Genomic DNA, 22,966 nt, shown 5'->3' on the forward strand with positions numbered 1-22,966 from the left:
TTTCTGTGTGTGAGGAGGAGGAGGACAGACTGCACTGCACAGGGAGGATTTCTGTGTGTGAGGAGGACAGACTGCACAGCACGGGGAGGATTTCTGTGTGTGAGGAGGACAGACTGCACTGCACAGGGAGGATTTCTGTGTGAGGAGGATAGACTGCACTGCACAGGGAGGATTTCTGTGTGAGGAGGACAGACTGCACTGCACAGGGAGGATTTCTGTGTGTGAGGAGGAGGATAGACTGCACTGCACGGGGAGGATTTCTGTGTGTGAGGAGGAGGATAGACTGCACTGCACGGGGAGGATTTCTGTGTGTGAGGAGGACAGACTGCACTGCACAGGGAGGATTTCTGTGTGAGGAGGACAGACTGCACTGCACAGGGAGGATTTCTGTGTTTGAGGAGGACAGACTGCACTGCACGGGGAGGATTTCTGTGTGTGAGGAGGACAGACTGCACTGCACAGGGAGGATTTCTGTGTGTGAGGAGGACAGACTGCACTGCACGGGGAGGATTTCTGTGTGTGAGGAGGACAGACTGCACTGCACAGGGAGGATTTCTGTGTGTGAGGAGGATAGACCACTGCACAGGGAGGATTTCTGTGTGTGAGGAGGAGGATAGACTGCACTGCACAGGGAGGATTTCTGTGTGAGGACAGACTGCACTGCACAGGGAGGATTTCTGTGTGAGGAGGACAGACTGCACTGCACAGGGAGGATTTCTGTGTGTGAGGAGGAGGATAGACTGCACTGCACGGGGAGGATTTCTGTGTGTGAGGAGGACAGACTGCACTGCACAGGGAGGATTTCTGTGTGAGGAGGACAGACTGCACTGCACAGGGAGGATTTCTGTGTGTGAGGAGGAGGAGGACAGACTGCACTGCACGGGGAGGATTTCTGTGTGTGAGGAGGACAGACTGCACTGCACAGGGAGGATTTCTGTGTGTGAGGAGGAGGAGGACAGACTGCACTGCACGGGGAGGATTTCTGTGTGAGGAGGACAGACTGCACTGCACAGGGAGGATTTCTGTGTGAGGAGGACAGACTGCACTGCACAGGGAGGATTTCTGTGTGAGGAGGACAGACTGCACTGCACAGGGAGGATTTCTGTGTTTGAGGAGGACAGACTGCACTGCACGGGGAGGATTTCTGTGTGTGAGGAGGACAGACTGCACTGCACAGGGAGGATTTCTGTGTGTGAGGAGGATAGACCACTGCACAGGGAGGATTTCTGTGTTTGAGGAGGACAGACTGCACTGCACGGGGAGGATTTCTGTGTGTGAGGAGGACAGACTGCACTGCACAGGGAGGATTTCTGTGTGTGAGGAGGATAGACCACTGCACAGGGAGGATTTCTGTGTTTGAGGAGGACAGACTGCACTGCACAGGGAGGATTTCTGTGTGTGAGGAGGACAGACTGCACTGCACAGGGAGGATTTCTGTGTGTGAGGAGGATAGACCACTGCACAGGGAGGATTTTTGTGTGTGAGGAGGAGGATAGACTGCACTGCACAGGGAGGATTTCTGTGTGAGGACAGACTGCACTGCACGGGGAGGATTTCTGTGTGAGGAGGACAGACTGCACTGCACAGGGAGGATTTCTGTGTGTGAGGAGGAGGATAGACTGCACTGCACGGGGAGGATTTCTGTGTGTGAGGAGGACAGACTGCACTGCACAGGGAGGATTTCTGTGTGAGGAGGACAGACTGCACTGCACAGGGAGGATTTCTGTGTGTGAGGAGGAGGATAGACTGCACTGCACGGGGAGGATTTCTGTGTGTGAGGAGGACAGACTGCACTGCACAGGGAGGATTTCTGTGTGAGGAGGACAGACTGCACTGCACAGGGAGGATTTCTGTGTGTGAGGAGGAGGAGGACAGACTGCACTGCACGGGGAGGATTTCTGTGTGAGGAGGACAGACTGCACTGCACGGGGAGGATTTCTGTGTGTGAGGAGGACAGAGTGCACTGCACGGGGAGGATTTCTGTGTGTGAGGAGGACAGACTGCACTAAAGAAAAATAAGGGGGAAGTCTGTCTGTCCCTGCTAGTCCGATACAGCGCTAAATCTATGAACAATTCACCTGCCCGGCGCCCAAAACTACTTGTCCCGGGCATCGCGCGAAAGGGTTTCCACATGCCTGTCTAGGTTTGTCCCATGTATAGGAGTTGTATTCTATATACATGCTACACCTAAGTGTAATTTTTTTGTCTTTATTTTCTAGCTACTTGCTTTTGCTATTTTACTTTTTGTTTTATATGCACCAGTTGAGTTGTTGCCATTACTTGGATACTATAGTGCTTATATGGATTGTTCATAAGTCAGTGCCTCTGGGGTTTGACATATTTAAAATACATTCACATGTATTGTAAGTGGCATGGCAGAAAGCCCACATTAAGAAAACCGTTTGATGCATTTCTAGGGATTATTTATTCAATATTGCTTTTGTGATGAAAGTTAAAATTCCTTAACCCCTTAAGGACCAGAAATTTTTTTGCAAATCTGACAACTGTCACTTTAACCCGTTAACGACGCTGGACGTAAATGTACATCCTGGTGAGCTGGTACTTAACGCACCAGTACGTACGTTTACGGTCTATGCATAACCGCGAGCATCGGAGTGATGCTCAGGTCACCCGCAGCAGGTCCCGGCTGCTGATAGCAGCCAGGGACCCGCTGGTAATGGCGGACATCCGCGATCGCGCGGATGTCTGCCATTTACCCCTCAGATGCCGTGATCTGTATTGCCGTGATCTGCAGCATCGCGGTCACTAAAATGGATGATCGCATCGCCCGCAGCGCTGTCGTGGCGATTCGATCATCCAGCATGGCAGCCAGAGGTCCCCTCCGTAAAAAAAAAAGTGAAAAACCCCCTCCCACAATAAAAAATTTAAATTGTCCCATTTTCCCTATTTCACCCCCAAAAAGTGTAAAATAAATAAATTGGATATACCTATTTGGTATCGTCGCTTGCGTAAATATCTGAACTATTAAAATAAAATGTTAACGATGCCATACTGTGAACGGCGTGAATGTAAAAAATAGCTGCTTTTTTATAACCTATTAGTCCCCAAAATTTTTTATAAAAAAATGTATTAAAAGTTTTATATAAGCAAATATGGTATCAATACAGTACAGATCACGGAGCAAAAAATGAGCCCTCATACCGCCGCTTATACGGAAAAATGAAAAAGTTATAGGTCTTAAAAATAGGGGGATTTTAAATTTACTAGTTTGGTGAAAATGTTAGCGTTTTTTTTTTAAGCGCAACAGTAATAGAAAAGTAATATTATCATGGGTATCATTTTAATCATAACGACCCAAAGAATAACGAACACATGTCATTTTTACCGTAAATTGTACGGCCTGAAAACGAAACCTTCCAAAATTAGCAAACTTGCAGTTTTCTTTTTAATTTCCCACACACATAGTATTTTTTGGGTTGCGTCTTACGTTTTATGGTAAAGTGAGTGATGGCATTACAATGGGCAACTGGTCATGCAAAAAACAAGCCCTCATACTAGTCTGTGGATGAAAATATAAAAGATATGATTTTTTGAAGGCGAGGAAAAGGCTTTTACTTTTTCATTCTGATTCAGAGATTTTTATTTTCGTGACATATTCTACTTTTGTTAGTGGTAAATATTGTTGATACTTGCATCGTTTCTTGGTGAAAAAATTCCAAAATTTGATAAAAATTTTTAAAATGTAGCATTGTTTTTTTTTACTTTTGAATCTCTCTGCTTGTAAGGAAAATGGACATCCCAAATACATTATATAATGATTCACATATACAATATGTCTACTTTGTTTGCATGATAAAGTTGACATGATTTTACTTTTTACATCAGAGGGCTTCAAAGTTCAACAGCAATTTTCTAATTTTTCACCAAATTTTCAAAATCAGAATTTTTCAGGGACCAGTTCATTTTTGAAGTGGGTTTGAAGGGTCTTCATATTAGAAATACCCCACAAGAAAAAACTGCACCTAAAAAAATAATATACAGGGGCAGGCTGCAGCAGCAGTAAAATGCGCTTAGACCCTCAAAGCAGTGCTGCTGCAGATACACTAACTCTCCCTACCTGTGCTACAACTCACCAGCTATCTGGCCACACTCAGGATGCCACCAATGCTGCTGCAGCCGTCCCGCCACGCTAAAGACCCATCGCAGGTACTATCGCCGAATCTACACCTGCCGCAGAACTCCTTCTTCTCCGCTCCCTGCCCGGACTCGAGTGAGCGGGCAAAGAGGGGGAAGGAGTTTTTCAAATGTTCTCACTGTGCTGCTGTTGTTTGGTCCCAACCGACCAATGACAGCAATCGGGGGAGTGGCAACCTTGCCACCTCCCTCCTTTACTGCATGATGACAGAACCAATCATTATTTACTCCATGGTCATCGGGTCACTGGGGGGGGGGGGGGGGACGAGCTGAATCCCAGCGATTTGAAGGTAAGAAGTTCCATCCAATCGCATCGATCGCCGCTACAGAGGGGGTTATATCCCCTTGGGCGGTGTAGGAAGATGGCTGCTGTTAGAAAACAGCAGTCATCTTCACCCGGTCATTGCGTTGGGAGATGCGGTAATCCGAAAAAGATAAGACGTAAATGCACATCCTGGTGCAGGAAGTACCTTCGCATTAGGACGTACATTTTCGTCCGTGGTCGTTAAGGGATTAAAGGGAACCCAAAGTAAATCTTTTTATTTATTTATTTTTTTTTTATTAATTTTTTTTTTTTTTTTTACACTTTAGGTACCTTTTTAAAGTGTCCACAGTAGTTAAAAAAATGATATGCAAGTCAGTCCCTGGAGCGGATGAATACCTGCTTTGTTTCTTTAGGTCTCACTACTTGGCTGCTTTCTATGTCAGCACGTTAGTACATGACTGATCTGTGACTATGGTTTAGCTTTAGTGCCTACAGGGAGTCCGTGGTAGAAAGAGAGACGCCTTCTGTCTGATCATTGGCTCAGTCTGCTGCTCTCTACCCCCTCCCACCCTCTTTATTAGGCTGTTTTCACACTATAAAATTCATCCGTTTTAAAGATCCGTCATGAAAACCCTGCAAATCGGCCGTTAAAGGGCAGTTAGAAAATCCCATTATAGTCTATGGGATTTTTACATTATCCGTTTTAATCCGTTATAGTCAGTTATTAATAATGGATGTTATTTTGTCACGGAAGATTGTTACGGGAGAAATAGTGCAAGCACAATTTCTTCTGTTCATTCTCCCGTCACAAAATAAAGTCCGTTATTAATAACTGACTATAACGGATTAAAACGGATAATGTAAAAATCCCATAGACTATAATGGGATTTTCTAACTGCCCTTTAACGGCCGATTTGCAGGGTTTTCATGACGGATCTTTAAAACGGATGAATTTTATAGTGTGAAAGCAGCCTAAGTTGCTGTGTATAACATGCTCACAAGGAAGTCAGTGCATAGAGAGCAGATTTCTGTGAATGACAGAATGATTACCTCACTGGTGGCATATTAAATTGGTACTATATAAAGATTAACAGGTAACTGCCGCACTTATTAACCTCCCTGGCGGTATGATTCTTTCTGGAAATTTGTACCAAAAGCGGTACAATTTTTTGCACTGAATTTCACATCTCCCCCCCACCCATTTCACATCTCCCCCATCACATTCCCCCCTCTCCCTTGTCACATTCCGCCTCTCCCTTGTCACATTCCCCATCCCCCCTGTCACATTCTTCCCCCCTGTCACATTCTTCCCCCCTGTCACATTCTTCCCCCCTGTCACATTCTTCCCCCCTTGTCACATTCCCCCCCCTTGTCACATTCCCCCCCCTTGTCACATTCTCCCCCTTCATGTTACATTCCCCTCCCCCTGTCAAATCCCCCCCTTGTCACATCCCCCCTTCATGTCACATCCCTCCCCCTTCATGTCACATTTCCCCCCCCCCTGTCACATTCCCCCCCCCTGTCACATTCCCCCCCCTCTGTCACATTCCCCCCCCCTCTGTCACATCCCCCCCCCCTTGTCACATCCCCCCATCTGTCACATTCCCCCCTTTGTCACATTCATCCCCCCCTCTTGTCACATTCTTGTCCTGCAGCAGGATACGCTAGGTTTGCCGGGCAGATTTCAAACCTAGTGTATTTGCTGCCCTTTCCCCTTCAGCCAATCACAGGCTTTACACCACTGCGGCCTGTGATTGGCTGAAAAGTGAAAGGTCCTGTAAGATGAATAGAGCAGGGACCAGAGCGCACGGAGGGGAACGACATCTTCAGGGACCGGGACTAGGTGAGCAAAAGTTTTTTTTATTTTACTACTTTTTCCTTTTACATTTAGCTCAGTGTTTTTCTAACAGGGTGCCTCCAGCTGTTGTGAAACTACTACTCCCAGCATGCCCGGACAGCCTTTGGCTGTCAGGGCATGCTGAGAGTTGTAGTTTTGCAACAGCTGGAGGCCCCCTGGTAGGGAAACACTGACTTTTAGTATTTTTCTTTACCTGCTCTGGCCGGCCCCCGCAACGGGAGCCGACCAGAGCAGATAATCGTAAGTTTTCCCGGGGGCCGCATCGCCATATCGCATTGCTTTTGCGATATATCGTGCAGCCCGGCCGGGAACTCTGTAATTCTACCCCGAGCGTGACTCGGGGTTACCGATCCTGGCAGGGAAAATTAACCCCGAATCACGCTCGGGAATACCGCTCAGGAGGTTAAGAGACCAATGAGCCTTATTAAGAGGGAGCTTGCATTGTCGCTTTAAACCCACATTCTCAACCACATTGTGTAACAGCATTAAAGTTAATGTAAAATGTTTGCTGCAGTAAAACCAGATATCACTGTGGTTTACACTTCTTTTATCCTGCTCAAATATGTTATTTTTCCTGTAGCGACATTGATCTTGTTGTTTTTGGGAAATGGGAGAATTTACCACTTTGGACTCTTGAGGAGGCTTTGCGAAAACACAAGGTGGCCGATGAAAACTCTGTCAAAGTACTGGACAAAGCCACGGTAAGTTTAACCCCTTCCCACAAATAGACTTATATATACGTCCATTTTAGCTATGCCTTCCTGCAATTGATCATATACGTATGTCCATTTACAATCCTGGCACTGCAGCTATGCTGACTTAGGTTGGCAGCGGCAGCTGGCTACCATGTATTGCAGGGCGACCACCATGTTGTGGTCAGTTTGACTGCAGCATCGATCTGGGTGATAAAGGGAGGAAACTCTGTTCTACATAGGGGCCCCACAATGTGATCACAAAGTCTCGATGGTAGCCATGGCAACCAGAGACCTCTAAATGCCCTCTGGTTTCCTGGCTACGAAAGCTGTTCAGGCTCTAAGGGTATGTTCAGACGAGCGGATCCACAGCATATCTTAAGCTGTAGATTCGCCGCCCAAGAACCCCTACAGGGTGCCTCAGATGTGGCTGCTCAGAGTGGCAATAGGCTGCTACAAGCAGACACACTGCTGCGATGTGTGAGTCGCCGAGCATGCGCGGTGTACTCGCACACATCACGGCCGCTACCCCTGCTCCTTGAACTAGGCCGAGAGCACTTCAATGTGTCTGCTCGTAGTGGCGTATTGCCGCTCCAAGAAGGTACATCTGAGACACCCTGTAGGGGTCCTTCGGTGGCAGATCCGCAGCATAAAATACTCTGTGGCTCCGCTCGTCTGAATGTACCCTAAGGCAGAGTCTGAACTGCCATGTCTGTCAGTCTAAGGCTATGTTCTCACAGCGGAATGTCCACCCAGAAAATTTCTGGTTTCTCTAGACATCAATGCACTTACGAGCGGATTCTGCAGAAAGAATTGACAAATCTATTCTTTCTGCAGACGCCAGAATTGGGATTTGCGCAGTAGAAATATTTGCCACGAAAACACAGCTGCGTGCACCAAGCAACAGAATCCCTTTGAGATAAATGGGACTCTGCTGCAGCGGAATTTCTGAGCAGAATATTCCTGCAGAATTTCGCTTGGAAATCAAATAATTGTATCGCAGTACAGATCTGTACTGAAATGTGTGTCATGTCCCCCAATTTGACAGTCAAAAAAGTGAAAATGAAGCGAAAAAAAAAAATATGTATTAAAAAAGATCTAAATAAAAAATACACAAAACCAACAAAACTATTTTTATATGCATGTTTGTTATTGCTGCATCTGTAACATCCAAAGCAATAAAACTATCTCATTATATAACCTGCTAGAAAAAATAAAATAAAAAATCTACTGCTTTTTCAATGCCACCTCTGTAAATTTGAATATGTCAAAAGAAAGAACCAAGAATGGCAATCACCCTTACATCAAGTAATCCTAAGGGTGAAGGTGATAAAAGTTGCTGACCTTTTGCTAGCAGGCACAACACTCTCTTTTTATGCAAACGAGAGTTCTTGATCTTGGTGCTGCTGGTCGTCGATACCGAGTCCGTTGAGGAATAGTGAAGAGACTTGTAGAAAATGATGGAGAATTCCTGACTCTGATTCCAGGAGAATTACTCCACCATCATTTTTACTTCAAACCTCTGTAAAACTCAAAATAAAAATTGATCAAAATATCACATGTACCCCAAAGTCGTACCTTTAAAAAAAGTTAACTCATCCTGGAAAAAACTTGCCCTCATAAAACATTGTCAGTATAAAAGTAGTGTAAAAAAAAATGAAAAATAAAAAGTACATATAGAGGATAAGGTGAGTGGCACGGCACTGCTGTAACTAGTGGACTTGATGTGGTATAGGTGGATGGATGTGAATGAGGGTGGTGGTGCTCTGGTCAAAACTGAGGCACAGTTCGAAATAATGGAGTGAAGACAAAGGATCAGACCGGCAGACTTACCACGTTTCTCTTCTTCTTTATTTGCGTCAGCAAAGCATAGACAAATACTCACAAACAAGGGGGGTCAGGACGTGCAGTGGGGGGACAAACTGGCAACAGACTCCGTTTCGCACGGGCCACCGTGCTTCCTCCGGCCATAAAAAGTACATAAATGAGGGAAAATGATTATCGTACTCAAGCCTGCCAGTGTAAAAATGTTATAAAAAGTGATCGAAATGTCTGATATACCCCAAATAGTACCATTGAAAACCGTAACTTATCCTGCAAAAAACAAGCCATCACACAGTTCCATTGGTAAAAAAAAAAAATAAGTTACAGCTCTCAGGACATGGTGACACTCAACATTTTTTGTTTAAAAAAAAAATAATAATTTAGATATTTAAGTTTTCAAGTGAAAATGCTAAACTTAGTCTGTAAACTGTTCAGAACCACTGGCTGATTTTTAGGCAGCGATCAACATGAAGCATATTGCAAGCTTTTAGTATTATAACCATTTTGAATGTTATGCTATGTTGCCTGGCAACGGGCAAATAAAAAAATTTTTGTCATTGCCTTTGTATGTATGTATGTATTGATGCTTTTGTCTAATTCTGTGTATTTATATCTTTATCGTGTTTTTTTAAATCCTATTTTTGAGAATATATGGCATTATAACAATCTTGTTTTTTTTTTTTTTTTTTTCCCCCCCTCCTAGGTACCTATTATTAAACTAACAGATTCATATACTGAAGTCAAAGTTGACATAAGTTTTAATGTGCAGAATGGGGTGAAAGCAGCCCAGCTCATCAGGGATTTTATCAAGGTTAGCAAAATGGAATGTACATATATTCTTAGTCTTTTTGCCCATTCTTTCCATATTAATCAAGAATATTGTTTTTTTATTTTATCATGAAAGAAGGCAGTTGGAACACCAAAGTAGTTAAAATATGTGCTCTCCACACAGTATGCACATAGTCAGAACTGTTTATTCTTGCCTCACTTATACCCCAAAACAAAGGGGTTTATTTCTATTTCCTGCCATCTGCAAGTTGTTACATTTGTCTGTTATATAATTGATCCAGTCATGTTTTTAGATACGCATTGTATAAAGTTTGTGTAAATTGTATGCTCATTTGTACTTTCCCCTTTTTATTTTATTTTTTTATTGCAGAAGTACCCAGTTCTTCCATATTTAGTGCTGGTTTTAAAGCAGTTCCTGTTACAGAGAGACCTTAATGAAGTGTTTACTGGAGGCATAGGGTCATACAGTCTTTTTTTAATGGCTGTCAGTTTTCTGCAGGTGAGATACCATCATTGTATGTATTTTCTCTTAGGACAAAAAAAAAGTTTTTGCACTTTATTTGCTCACAAGCAAAAAAAAAAAAAAATGGCTCTCTGGCCATCTGCAACCTGATTGTGGAGATTGAGGAGAGGCCTAGAACAGACGAAAACCGGCTGTCTTAAGCAGATTGCTTAGCTTTCATTAATGTCAGTAAGAGTTAAAGGGGTACTCCAGGGAAATAAACCCATAGCCCATCCTTTCCCTCTCACCAACCTATTTATTTTTCTAAATATTCATTAGCTATAGAGTAGTTTCCCTCTTTCAGCTGTCACTTACATGCAGGGAGTGAGTCTTTGTGCAAAGCGCTTACAGAGAATAGCCCACACCCTCCCTGAAGACAAACACCATGTGATTTCTGTCTGATCTAGGGCTCTGGCCTCACAGCCACACCTCCCCCTTACCTCCCTGTGTAAGGATCTTGCCGAAAGAGAAACAGCCCAGCATCTCCTATGAAGAATCTCTGTCACAGCTCAGCGCATAACGCTGCTGTTTGCCTGCTGTAGCTCTAATGCCTGACTGCTGCCATTCAATGCATAGCATGATTTATTGCTGGGGGGGGGGGGAGGAGGATAGTTTGAAAGAAAAGACATGTACAGTGTGTACTGCTGACTGTTTACAACACCACAGCATGCACACAGATAGTAAAAGCAATTGGCTGTCAGCCATTACACAGAACCGCACTGACTGCTGAGAGTTGTAGTCTAGCTGCAAGCAATGAAAAAGAATATTCAGGAGACAACAGGGACCGCAGGAGCTGGAAAAATCACAAGGATAAAAACAGGGGACACAGAACAGGTATTGTGGTGGCTTTGGGGTATATTTATTTTTCTTAATTTCCCTGGAGCACCTCTTTAAAGGGAACCAATCATCTTGGCAAAGTGTTATATAGGGTAAAATCTTTATCCTCACCATCCCCGGGGGATGCTACTTCCCCCAGGGATGGTGAGGATATGAACTTAAAACCTAGTCACTGCTGCGCTTGTAAGTACTCCCCTAGGCGGGGAGCTCCTCTCACCTAGTCCCCTTCTTCGTCTGGCAGCGATGCCCCCTCCACTTGATTGATGGGCCGCATCATCACTCTGCTCTGTCTGTTCAGTGAGCAGAGCGATGACGCGGCCCATCAATCAAGCGGAGGGGGCGTCGCTGCCGGCCAACGAAGGGGACTACTTACAAGTGTGGTGGTGACTAGTTTATAAGTTCATATCCTCACCATCCCTGGGGGCAGGAGCGTACCCCCGGGGATGGTGAGGATAAAGATTTTACACTATATAACGCTTTGCCGAGCATGCTATAGTGTAAAATCTGATGATGATCTTTTAAGCAAGACATCAGTTTTGACTGTTGTCTTTCCAACCAGATCTGGTGGCCACAAACAGGTTGATGTATGATGGGGAACAATCTTTTTATTTATTTTTTTTTTTTTTTTTTTTATAGTTTTTTGTGGGCAAAGCCCTTGAAGTACACTGCTCAAAAAAATTAAGGGAATGCTAAGATAACACATCCTAGATCTGAATGAATGAACTAATTGTATGAAATACTTTAATCTTTACATATTTGAATGAGCTGACGACAAAACCACACAAAAATTATCAATGGAAATCAAATTTATCAACCCATGGAGGTCTGGATATAAAGTCACACTCAAAATCAAAGTGGAAAACCACACTACAGGCTGATCCAACTTTGATGTAATGTCCTTAAAACAAGTCAAAATGAGGCTCCGTAGTGTGTGTGGTCTCCACGTGCCCGTATGACCTCCCTACAATGCCTGGGCATGCTGCTGATGAGGTGGTGGATGGTCTCCTGAGGGATGATATTCCAGACCTGGACTAAAGCATCTGCCAACTCCTGGACAGTCTGTGGTGCAACGTGGCATTGTAGGATGGAGCGAGACATGATGTGCTCAATCGAATTCAGGTCTGGGGAACGGGCGGGCCAGTCCATAGCATCAATGCCTTCTTCTTGCAGGAACTGCTGACACACTCCAGTCACATGAGGTCTAGAATTGTCTTGCATTAGGAGGAACCCAGGGCCAACTGCACCAGCATATAATGGCAGCTGGCATGGTACCTAATGGCAGTCAGGCTACCTCTGGCAACCACATGGAGGGCTGTGCGGCCCCCAAAGAAATGCCACCCCACACCATTACTGACCCACCACCAAACCGGTCAAGCTGGAGGATGTTGTAGGCAGCAGAATGTTGTCCACGGCATCTCCAGACTCTGTCACGTCTCTCACCTGCTCAGTGTGAACCTGCTTTCATCTGTGAAGAGCACAGGGCGCCAGTGGCAAATTTGCCAATCTTGATGTTCTCTGGCAAATGCCAAAAGTCCTGCACAGTGTTGGGCTGTAATCACAACCCCGACCTGTGGATGTCGGGCCCTCATGGAGTCTGTTTCTGACAGTTTGAGTGGACACATGCACATTTGTGAACTGCTGGAGGTAATTTTGCTGGGCTCTGGCAGTGCTCCTCCTTGCACAAAGGCGGAGGTAGCAGTTCTGCCCCTGGGTTGTTGCCCTCCTACAGCCTCCTCCACAGTAAACCTTCTTGCCACAGCTCGCATTGATGTGCCAGCCTGGATGAGCTGCACTACCTGAGCCACTTGCGTGGGTTGTAGACTCAGTCTCATGCTACCACTAGAGTGAAAGCACCGCCAGCATTCAAAAGTGACCAAAACATCAACCAGGAAGCATACTAACTGAGAAGTGGTCTGTGGTCACCACCTACAGAATCACTCCTTTATTGGGGGTGTCTTGCTAATTGCCTATAATTTCCACCTGTTATCTGTTCCATTTGCACAACAGTATGTGAAATTGATTGTCAATCAGTGTTGCTTCCTGAGTGGACAGTGTGATTTCACAGAAGTGTGATAGACTTGGAGTTACATTGTGTTGTTTAAGTGTTCCCTTTATTTTATTTGAGCAGTGTATAATGCAATAATAAAGTAGCATTTAAAGATGTCCATAGTCTGTAGATTCCCTCAATCTTTGTATCAGTTCAGTTTCTCCTGCTCAGTAACTTCCTGCCTTCAATTTGGATGGCATGATCCACATGAGGTGTACTTTAAAAATGAACTTATGGTTTAAATATTAAAACTTCTTTTGTTTTCCTTTGTTTGCAGTTGCACCCGCGAGAAGATGCCTGCAGTCCAGATGCCAACTATGGGGTTTTGCTGATAGAATTTTTTGAACTTTATGGAAGGCATTTTAACTATTTAAAAACTGGAATCCGAATAAAAGATGGCGGTTCATATGTTGCCAAGGATGAGGTACAAAAAAGTATGTTGGATGGATACAGACCATCTATGCTGTACATTGAAGATCCTTTGCAGCCTGGTAAGTATTTAACAGTCTCTGTCATAAATATCATACGTTTGTTCATGTGTATAGTAAGTGACTTTTTTTTTTCTCTCTCTCTCTTTGACTTTCCAAGGCAATGATGTGGGAAGAAGTTCATATGGGGCCATGCAGGTGAAACAAGCTTTTGATTATGCATATGTCGTCTTAAGCCATGCTGTTTCACCTATAGTAAAGTGCTATCCCAACAATGAAAGCAAAAGGTAAGCTTTATCAACGTCTCATAATAATGTGTGTGTGGGGCTTGGCGAATATTTGAATTAGTTTGATTAATTTGACATTTACGCCAAGCTAGATTCTGTCATGTTAGAATAGTTAATTCAATATTCTAATATTAGCCATTGTTGAGGCAGATTGTGCTGCAGCCAGTGGCTAAAAGATGTAAGTCACTTAAGTGAAAAAGCTTTGGTGCTGTGGGAGTGTAAGCTACTTTTCATGGCCCCTAAGTGCCTGGGCCATGTACAAACAGAAAAAGTGGCTTCCTGCCCATCCACTGGTGAAAGCAGAGTCCCACTTTCCGTGCTGCCTCCACTCCCCTCTAGTACTCCTAGCGGTGTTCCTGGCCTAAATATTTATGTTGACAGCTACATCGTAAAACCCTTAAAGTATATGCCACATATTGCTTGTATCCAGAGCAAATGGATTGGCAGCAGGCATGCCTCTGCTTTATTCACTTGCCATGTGACTTCCAAAGATAGCCAAGTGCTGTGCTCAATTGTGTGTTAGTCCCATAGTCTGTTATCACAGCATTGATTGAGCATGTGAGCTGCGTCATTCAATGGGGAGACATAGGACCTCCATTATTGTGAACAGTGGAGGTCCTAGAGGTCATAAATGTATCACTTATCCTGTGAACGGAATATTCCAAGATTTTAACGTCTCACCTCTTAAAGGGGTTATCCAGGAAAAAACTTGATAGATGGATATATATATATAATATCTATCAACTGGCTCCATAAAGTTAAACAGATTTGTAAATTACTTCTAAAAAATCTTAACTTCAGTAGCTCATAAGTACTGAAAGGATTAAGGTTGTTCTTTTCTGTCTAATTGCTCTCTGATGACACGTGTCTGGGGAACCGCCCAGTTTAGAAGAGGTTTGCTATGGGGATTTGCTTCTAAACTGGGCGGTTCCCTAGACACGTGTCATCAGAGAGCACTTAGACTGATAAGAACAACTTTAACTTCAGAAGCTCATTAGTACTGAAAGGATTAAGATTTTTTAATAGAAGTAATTTACAAATCTTTTTAACTTTCTGGAGCCAGTTGATATATATAAAAAAGTTTTTTCCTGGATAACCCCTTTAAGTCCCCACACACACAAGTTCCTAGAGCATCATCTGCTATACAGCTAAAGGAGATATATTACACAGAAAAGCGTATCCCCTATCTTACTTATGTGAGATCTTAATACTACTGTGTTTCGTAACTGTAAAGACATATTTCCTTGTGTTGGAAGGAGAGTTGTGAGATTTTTTGCAGAATGAATAAGTTTCCTATAGTAAGTATGTAGAAGAGACTGTTTGTTTGTTTTTATTTTTTTGTAGTGTTGATATTTTAATTTTTAAAAAGCTTCTGTTCACACTGTCCAGCTTCCAGATGTTATACTCTGAGAAGAAAAACCTAATGTTGATGTCATGTGCAACAGATCTGGCACTAATAAGGCTGCTTTCACACTATGAGCATTCATCCATTATTAAATGTCCGTTTTCACTGTAAAAACGGACGTTTAATAACGGATTAAATAAAGGGTGAATAAATATTCATGTTACCCTTCTCCCTCATGTATGGCCAAACACCTCTGCCTACAGACTCCCACAGCCGGGACTACTACTGCTCCCATCATGGAACAGACTTGTTTCCATGATGAGAGTAGTAATTCCCCGGCTGCAGGAGTCTGCAGACAGCTGGGAAGGCTACATTAGTGCTTGTACTACAACCCCCATCATGGAACAGACTCTGTTCCATGATGGGGGTTGTAGTACAGGGGCTGAGGGATTGATCGCACTGGGTTTCAATTCTGAGACCCCATGCGATCAAAAGTTATTAAGCAGGGGATCGGGCGGCATGTACCCCAACCCTGCGATGTATAGTGTGCTTTAACTTTCGTTTTTGAATCCCCCGTGGGAAGCCCCCTCTGGCCTGCAGAGGGGGGGCAGACATATAGCCTATATATCTAGCCCCCCAGCAGCGCATTAGATATGACCCCCGCCTGCGCATTAAATAATTACCCGCTGGTGCATTAAATATATACCCCCCGCCGGCGCATTAAATATATACCCCCGCAGCGCATGTATATGTGCCCTCGCAGCTCTTCTATATACATATATATGGCTCCCGGCACTATGCGCTGCTAATATAAATACCTTTCATTCATATGGCAGCAGGGATACATGTATGTAGAAGCACTGGGGGGGGGGGGGGGCAGATAACGCTATATGTCTGCCCCCCACAGCACTTCTATATACACATGCCCCTGCCGCCGTATGAATGAAAGGTATTTCTATTAGCAGCGCATAGTGCCGGGAGCCATATATATATATATATATATACACATGTATATATATATATATATATATGTATATGTATATATATATATATGTATATATATATATATATATACACATGCGCTGCGGGGGTATATATTTAATGCGCAGGAGGGGGTCATACCTAATGCGCTGGCTGCGGGGGGCTAGATATATAGGCTATATGTCTGCTCTTTGGCCCCTGCTACTCTCAAAGTTCATTTTTCAATCTCTCGCTGAGAGCCCTGATCGGCCATTCAGGGCTTCCCTCGGGGGATTCAAAAATGAAAGTTAAAACACACTATACATCGCAGGGTTGCGGAACATGCCGCCCGCTCCCCAGCTTAATAACTTTTGATCGCATCAGATCTCAGAAGTGAAACCCGGTGCGATCAATCCCTCAGCCCCTGTACTACAACCCCCATCATGGAACATACTCTGTTCCGTGATGGGGGTTGTAGTACAAACACTAATCTAGCCTCCCCAGCTGTTTGCAGACTCCAGCAGCCGGGGAATTACTACTCCCATCATGGAAACAAGTCTGTTCCATGATGGGAGTAGTAGTCCACCCTCAGCACTGCAGGAGTCTGCTGATGTCACCTCTTCTGAGCATGCTCAGAAGTAATAACGGATATAATAAACTGTGTGCAAATGAATGACATAAAGGCTCATCCGTCAGCCATAGACTTCAATGTTAAAAATAACGGCCGTTAATTTACCCGTTTCTTGTAACGGAAGAAAAATTTGTGCATGTGCCGTTATTTCTTCCGTCACAACTAACGGCCGTTATTCATGACTGACTATAACGGGTCATAAAAGGATAATCAAAAAATGCCATAGACTTTAATGGGATTCTTTCACTGCCGTTTACCAGGGCTTTTCTAACGGACGTTTGTAACGTATGAATTTTTATAGTGTGAAAGCAGCTCGATTTGTTCTGTGGAAGGCAGCCACCCACACGGCAACAGATGATGGGTGCTGGTGGCACCTCACGGAATTTTGTCGGAATGAAAGTGACTGTTGCTGCACCCTGTAGCTAGCGCATGCTTCCCTGCAGAATTTTCGGGCTGCTCAATAAAAAATGGATGCAGTCTCCATTGCGGTTTCTGCTTCTGTAGGCTTTTCTCACAGAGAGAGTAGAATGCATCTGCAGTGTCCCCACACTCCTCCTCTTCTGAAGAGGTCACAGCACATAAGAGGTGGAGACAGAGAGTAGAAATAAGGTTAATTAGGAGTCAGACTCTGACGCGAGTGCTGACTACGACAGGGTTTTAAAGTCACTGCACACGATTTTTGGGAAAAATTGATAAAAAGGCAACTTCTTCTGTAAATTTGGTCTCACAGTAGCCTGCAAGGAACGTTTGGTTCCCTCAAACTGTATTGGCTGATGGACTCAGATCTTTCAGGTTCCATTGTTGTCTATCATTTCTATTATGTGCTACAATAGTGTGGTATTCTGTACTATTCTACAATAGTGTGGCCTTCCAGGAGAAGCAAAATAATGTAATACTTTGACATGCACTACTACAAATGGTGAGGCCCAAGTAGAAAGCGATTGAGAATCCCTAATGTATGAATATCACCTGTACGGATTTGTTAACTACTTTCAAATGAAAACTGTGCGTGTTTTTCAGCATTTTGGGACGGATTATTCGAGTCACAGAAGAAGTAGTTGCTTATAGAGAATGGATATCAGCGAAATGGGGCCAGCAAAATAGATCAGAACCACTATACAACGGTAAGAATATGTTTATAGTGAAGTAGCTTTCTTTTCCCTAAATACTTTTAGTTGTAAGATATTCGTCCCTCTCTGGATGTAAGAATAAAGAGACATTACCTTATTTCATATGTGTGAGAGTAGTTCAACTGACAAGTACCGTATTTTTCGCCCAATGGACGCACCGGCATTTAAGTCGCACCAAATTTTAAAGGTGCAAAATCTAGAAAAAAAAAGATTCTGAACTCAACAGTAATCTTCAACCTGCAGACCTCCAGATGTTGCAAAACTACAACTCCCAGCATGCCCAGACAGCCGTTGGCTGTCCGGGCATGCTGGGAATTGTAGTTTTGCAACATCTGGAGGTCCGCAGGTTGAAGACCACTGGTATAGGAGGTAATACTCATGTGTCCCCGCCGCTCCGGACCAGTCATCGCTGCCCTGGATGTCGCTCCATCGCTGTCGCCGCTTCCCCGTGGTGTCCCTGATGCTCTGGATGTCTTCTTCCCTGGGATCCCCGCTCTCCCTCGCTGTTATCACGCCACTACGCACGCCGCTCCTATTGGATGACGGACGGCGTGCGTGATGACGTCGAAGGAGAGCGCCGGCCATGCAGGGAATCCCGGCATGGAGCAGACACCGAGGAGGCAGGTAAAGTCCCTCCCGGTATCCTGTAAGCTGTTCGGGACGCCACAATTTCACCGCGGCGGTCCCGAACAGCCCGAATGAGCAGCCGGGTTAGTGTCACTTTCGCTTCAGACGTGGCAATCAGCTTTGATCGCCACGTCTGAAGGGTTAATACAGGGCATCACCGCGATCGGTGATGTCCTGTATTAGCCGCGGGTCCCAGCCGTTGATGGTCACAGGGACCGCCGCGATAGGTGTGTATTCGCCGTATAAGACGCACCAACTTTTCCCCCCCCAGTTTTGAAGAAAAAGTGCGTCTTATACGGCGAAAAATACGGTATTTGTACAGTTGGTAATAAATTATATTAGAGTTACAGTTTTATATGTTGGTTGTATGGACTTTTTTTAATAAGTCTTTTTATCACCCTGTGTAGGGAATGAAGTGACCTTGATAGTGGATGTTCACCATTTGGATCAGTGTAATAATAATGTGTCTAGTCAAAATTCTGCCTTGGGACAAGCAAAGAATAAGACGACTGAAACTCTTGGTAAACATTCGTCCAATTCATCTGGTCCTCTGTCTTCCTCCTCTTCCACCCTCTCCAGTTCCAGTGATGTGGTGAGTTCACAATACTTGCTTATGATCTCAGCCTTACTATTTGGGGAATAGCCACCTTGATTGGTCATACACTGCAGATGCCTGTCAACCCGATACTCATTAACTCCACCATAAACTACATTTCTATTCAAATGGAGAGAGGTGTAATGCACTGCCACAGTACTTTATCTGCTATCAGGCACAGTTCTATATTCATTTCAAAATAGACTCCATTGGGTTCTTTTTCAGTGTGGCATGGGAAATACATGCAAAACTATTCTTCCCATCAAACATGATAGATCAGTTTGTAGTCTCTGTTTTATCACCACAGGTGTAAACATTGTTTCTCGAATCATCCTATAGGTCAGAAGAATGTATCTTTGTGAAAGAAAAAATACATGCATACAATTCTCATGTTGGAACTTTAGGCCCTGACGATTTGAGCAGTTTGTTCAGGGGATTGGATGTCATTGCCTGAAAAGCATAATGCCCAGTTTCACTTGGGTGTCTCATATACCAGTCTTATGTAAAAGCCCCCTTGTGTCAGCTGTGCTGGATTTATTGAGGCGTTGCTCTCTCAAATAAGTGCATCTGTGGCTGCCTAATATAGCCGTTATGAAATGTACACCTGAACGGACATACTTTTCCACTGTAATTTATAAAAATTAATAGCAAACATTATAGTAAATGTGGCAGGCTGTGGTGCCCCTACCCCATTGCCTCCAAGCCCCATTCACTTTTTTAGAAGTGGTGGACCCACATTTTTGCACAAACTTTTCTAAACAATTCCCAACTTATTAACATTAATAAGTAGCCCCCATCCCCTTGTTTTGTGTGGGTTTTGTACTGAGAACCACTGCTTAGTCAGTGGTGTCAACTCTCCTTGCATGACACATCACGTGTTTCCCGTAGAAAAAAGTCATTAAACGTCTGTGCATTCAGGACTCAGACGGAACTCCATTCAAGACGTCAAAGCAGCCAAGTTGTCGACAGGCAAGTGATAGTCGAACCGGTCCTCAGGAATCCTGCACCAGCTCTTCACAACCCAGCAGCAAACCACAAGCTAGCCAGAGTGTCAGCTCCTCAAACAGCAACATCAAGTCCCAGGTATGGAGAGATGTGTTTTTTGTGTCAGATCACTTTCCACCACTTCTTCATAGCTGGACTGTTGGTAACCTAAAACCCAGAATATTTTCAAGATAAGTATCTTTGACCAGAAGCGGACGAAGTGCTGGATAGCAGGGAGAAAAGTAAATAAATGTGTGTACACCAAATAATCACAGAAGAAATATGTACACCTCCCTCAAAGTGTACTTGTTAACAAAAACTTTTGATATGATGTAGATACTATATGTGTATTTGTAATATACATTGATTAAAATTTTGTATATTTTTGGGTAAAATGCTGTCCTTGCAGCTATTGCCTGTGTGTCTCTGTGAGGAGACCAAATACAGGAAGTGAGGGCAGGAGAAGCATGGATCTGTACAGACTGCTTGCTTGTCAATCATCCTAATGTGTGACCCGAGAGCATGCTATAGAGCCTCAGTGTAGGGATCGATCGATTATCGGTATGGCCGATATTATCGGCCGATAATCACGATTTTGGACACTATCGGTATCGGCAATTACCTTGCCGATAAGGCCCACCTCACCACGAATGAGCACCCCCCCCCGACCCGCCGCACCGCGTCCGCCCCCCGACGTCTATTCAGCGTTGCTAGGCCGGAGCCTGCCCGGAATGGATAAGAAGACCCCAGAGAAGAAGTACAGCCCGGACCGGTTCACCCTCCACCCGGAATGCCGCCGGACACTACAGGAAGGATGGATGGCCCGGACCACCCTGACAGGTAGGGGGAGAGAAGTGGGTGGCGGCGGTGGCGGCCTATGGCACCGCAAAAGCCACTGCAGTGTATTGATTTAAAGCGCCCACTTTAAATCAATGATCTGCAGCGGTGTCGCGGGGGGATAAATAGCCGATAACTTATACCGGAATATCGGTATAAGTTATCGGCTATCGGCCCTAACCTCCACCGATTATCGGTATCGGCCCTAAATAAAAACTATATCTGTCAATCCCTACCTCAGTGCACACTGTCCTGTATTTGGACTCCTCACAGAGACACACAGGCTGTACACTTTTTTTAATCAAATATGTTACAAATATACATAAAATGGTATTTATCTACATTATATAAAAAGTTTTTAACGACACTTAAACATAGCTAATGTATCTTATTCCAGAGAAATGTTTTTTTTCCACCTTGCCACCTATTCCACCTGCACTCATCACTTACTCTTAATTCTCTAGTAAATTCTGTCTTTAGAGTTTTCACATGTGCCATTTTTCTAGGTAAAAAAAGAGAATAAATAAAAAAAATAAAAAAACTTCTCGGCTCGGCAGTTGCTGACTTTATTATGCATGAATTATCTCAGCCTTCAGGGGCTCCGGTGGGCTGGAAAAGGTGGATACAGTCCTAGGAGAGAGTCTCCAGCCCACCGGAGCACCTGAAAGCTGAAGTAAGCAACCGCCGAGCTGTGAGGTTAGTGACAAATCGAATTACTGTAATTTCGCTCATCTGTACTACAGACACCATGCCAAGCCTTGTCTACCTATTGTAACTGGAATCCAATCCCTGAACGTCACTCAAGTAGGCAGGTAAATCTGAGAAAAGACAGCAGAGCTTCTCATGGAACAGTATCTCGTGGTGGGAACAGTTATTACTTATAAAATAACAGCAAAACTGCTCACCTTGTGGGGTTGTGTGCCAGACACAACCAACTATTAAAGCTTCAGTGATGTCACGGTGCAGCCAAGCCAATTTTAACATTGAAAAAGGGACCGTTCAAGCTCCGAAACGCGTCTGTTTTACTCTGGCATTGAGAATAAATGACTATGATTTTACGCATCTTGCTTCATGCAAGTTTATTCGCACGGATCGCACTGATGAATCCAGGCTTGTTTTAACCCCTGTGACATGAACGTCACTCAAGAAAGAGAGGTGGCGGATTGAAGAGTTGAGTAAAGCCACAGAATTAAGTGGATTTTAAAAGGCATCTGCGGAGCATGTACTGTAGCAATTCAGTCCAACAGTGGTCATAGCTCATATTTTGAATATGAACTTACAGACTCCCTTTAAAGGGGTATTCCGCCCCTAGACATTTTATCCTCTATCCAAAGGATAGGGGATAAGATGTCGGATCGCCGCCGTCCCGCTGCTGGGGACCCCTGGGATCCCCGCTGCGGCACCGCGCTATCATTACTGCACAGAGCGAGTTCGCTCTGCACGTAATGATGGGTGGTACAGGGGCCGGAGCATCGTTACGTCACGGCTCCGCCCCTCGTGATGTCACGGCCCGCCCCTTTCAATACAAGTCTATGGGAAGGGGCGTGGCGGTCGTCACGCCTCCTCCCATAGACTTGCATTAAGGGGACGGGCCGTGATGTCACGAGGGGCGGCGCTATGACTTCACGCGGCTCCGTCCCCTGTATCGCCCGTCATTACGCACAGAGCGAACTCGCTCTGTGCTGTAATGAGAGCGCGGTGCCGCAGCGGGGATCCCGGGGGTCCCCAGCAGCGGGACCGCGGCGATCTGTCATCTTATCCCCTATCCTTTGGATAGGGGATAAAATGTGTAGGGGCGGAATACCCCTTTAACTTCCTGAACATATGACCATATGAAAAAAAATAAAAATACATGCAACACAAATTTGACAATGGTGAAATGTCCGTAGGGCCCCCACAGCAGATTAGGCACATGGACATTGCTGCATAATGGTAAAAAATGTACAGCTTCCCAATGCTGCTGACTCCTTGTGTAGTAACTTTGTGAAGTCAGTTCATAGCTCTGGGGTTTGCTATACTGCCTCATAGTCCAGAAGCAAGAGGCATTTGTCATGTTAAAGTTCTTAAAGGGGTACTCCGGTGGAAAACATTTATTTATTTATTTTAAATCAACTGGTGCCAGAAAGTTAAAAAGATTTGTAAATTACTTCTATTATAAAAATATTTGTCTTTC

At 44.4% G+C, this 22,966-nt stretch overlaps 1 protein-coding gene across 2 annotated transcripts in view; it reads left to right on the forward strand.

The window, feature by feature from the left end:
- The window catches only part of TENT4B (terminal nucleotidyltransferase 4B), a 77,436-nt gene that overhangs the window by 49,325 nt on the left and 5,145 nt on the right, over window positions 1-22,966 (forward strand). Inside the window, exons 4-11 of one of the 2 annotated variants that reach the window (XM_056526343.1) lie at window positions 6,859-6,979; window positions 9,498-9,605; window positions 9,954-10,082; window positions 13,247-13,460; window positions 13,558-13,684; window positions 17,641-17,744; window positions 18,785-18,969; window positions 19,861-20,055. In XM_056526343.1, the coding sequence (XP_056382318.1) occupies window positions 6,859-6,979; window positions 9,498-9,605; window positions 9,954-10,082; window positions 13,247-13,460; window positions 13,558-13,684; window positions 17,641-17,744; window positions 18,785-18,969; window positions 19,861-20,055 (1,183 nt within the window). The remainder of the gene's footprint in view (window positions 1-6,858; window positions 6,980-9,497; window positions 9,606-9,953; window positions 10,083-13,246; window positions 13,461-13,557; window positions 13,685-17,640; window positions 17,745-18,784; window positions 18,970-19,860; window positions 20,056-22,966) is intronic. The other variant, XM_056526344.1, reaches the window with a different exon arrangement.

The sequence above is a fragment of the Hyla sarda genome, chromosome 6, assembly GCF_029499605.1.
Source record: "Hyla sarda isolate aHylSar1 chromosome 6, aHylSar1.hap1, whole genome shotgun sequence".
Classification (NCBI taxonomy): domain Eukaryota; kingdom Metazoa; phylum Chordata; class Amphibia; order Anura; family Hylidae; genus Hyla; species Hyla sarda.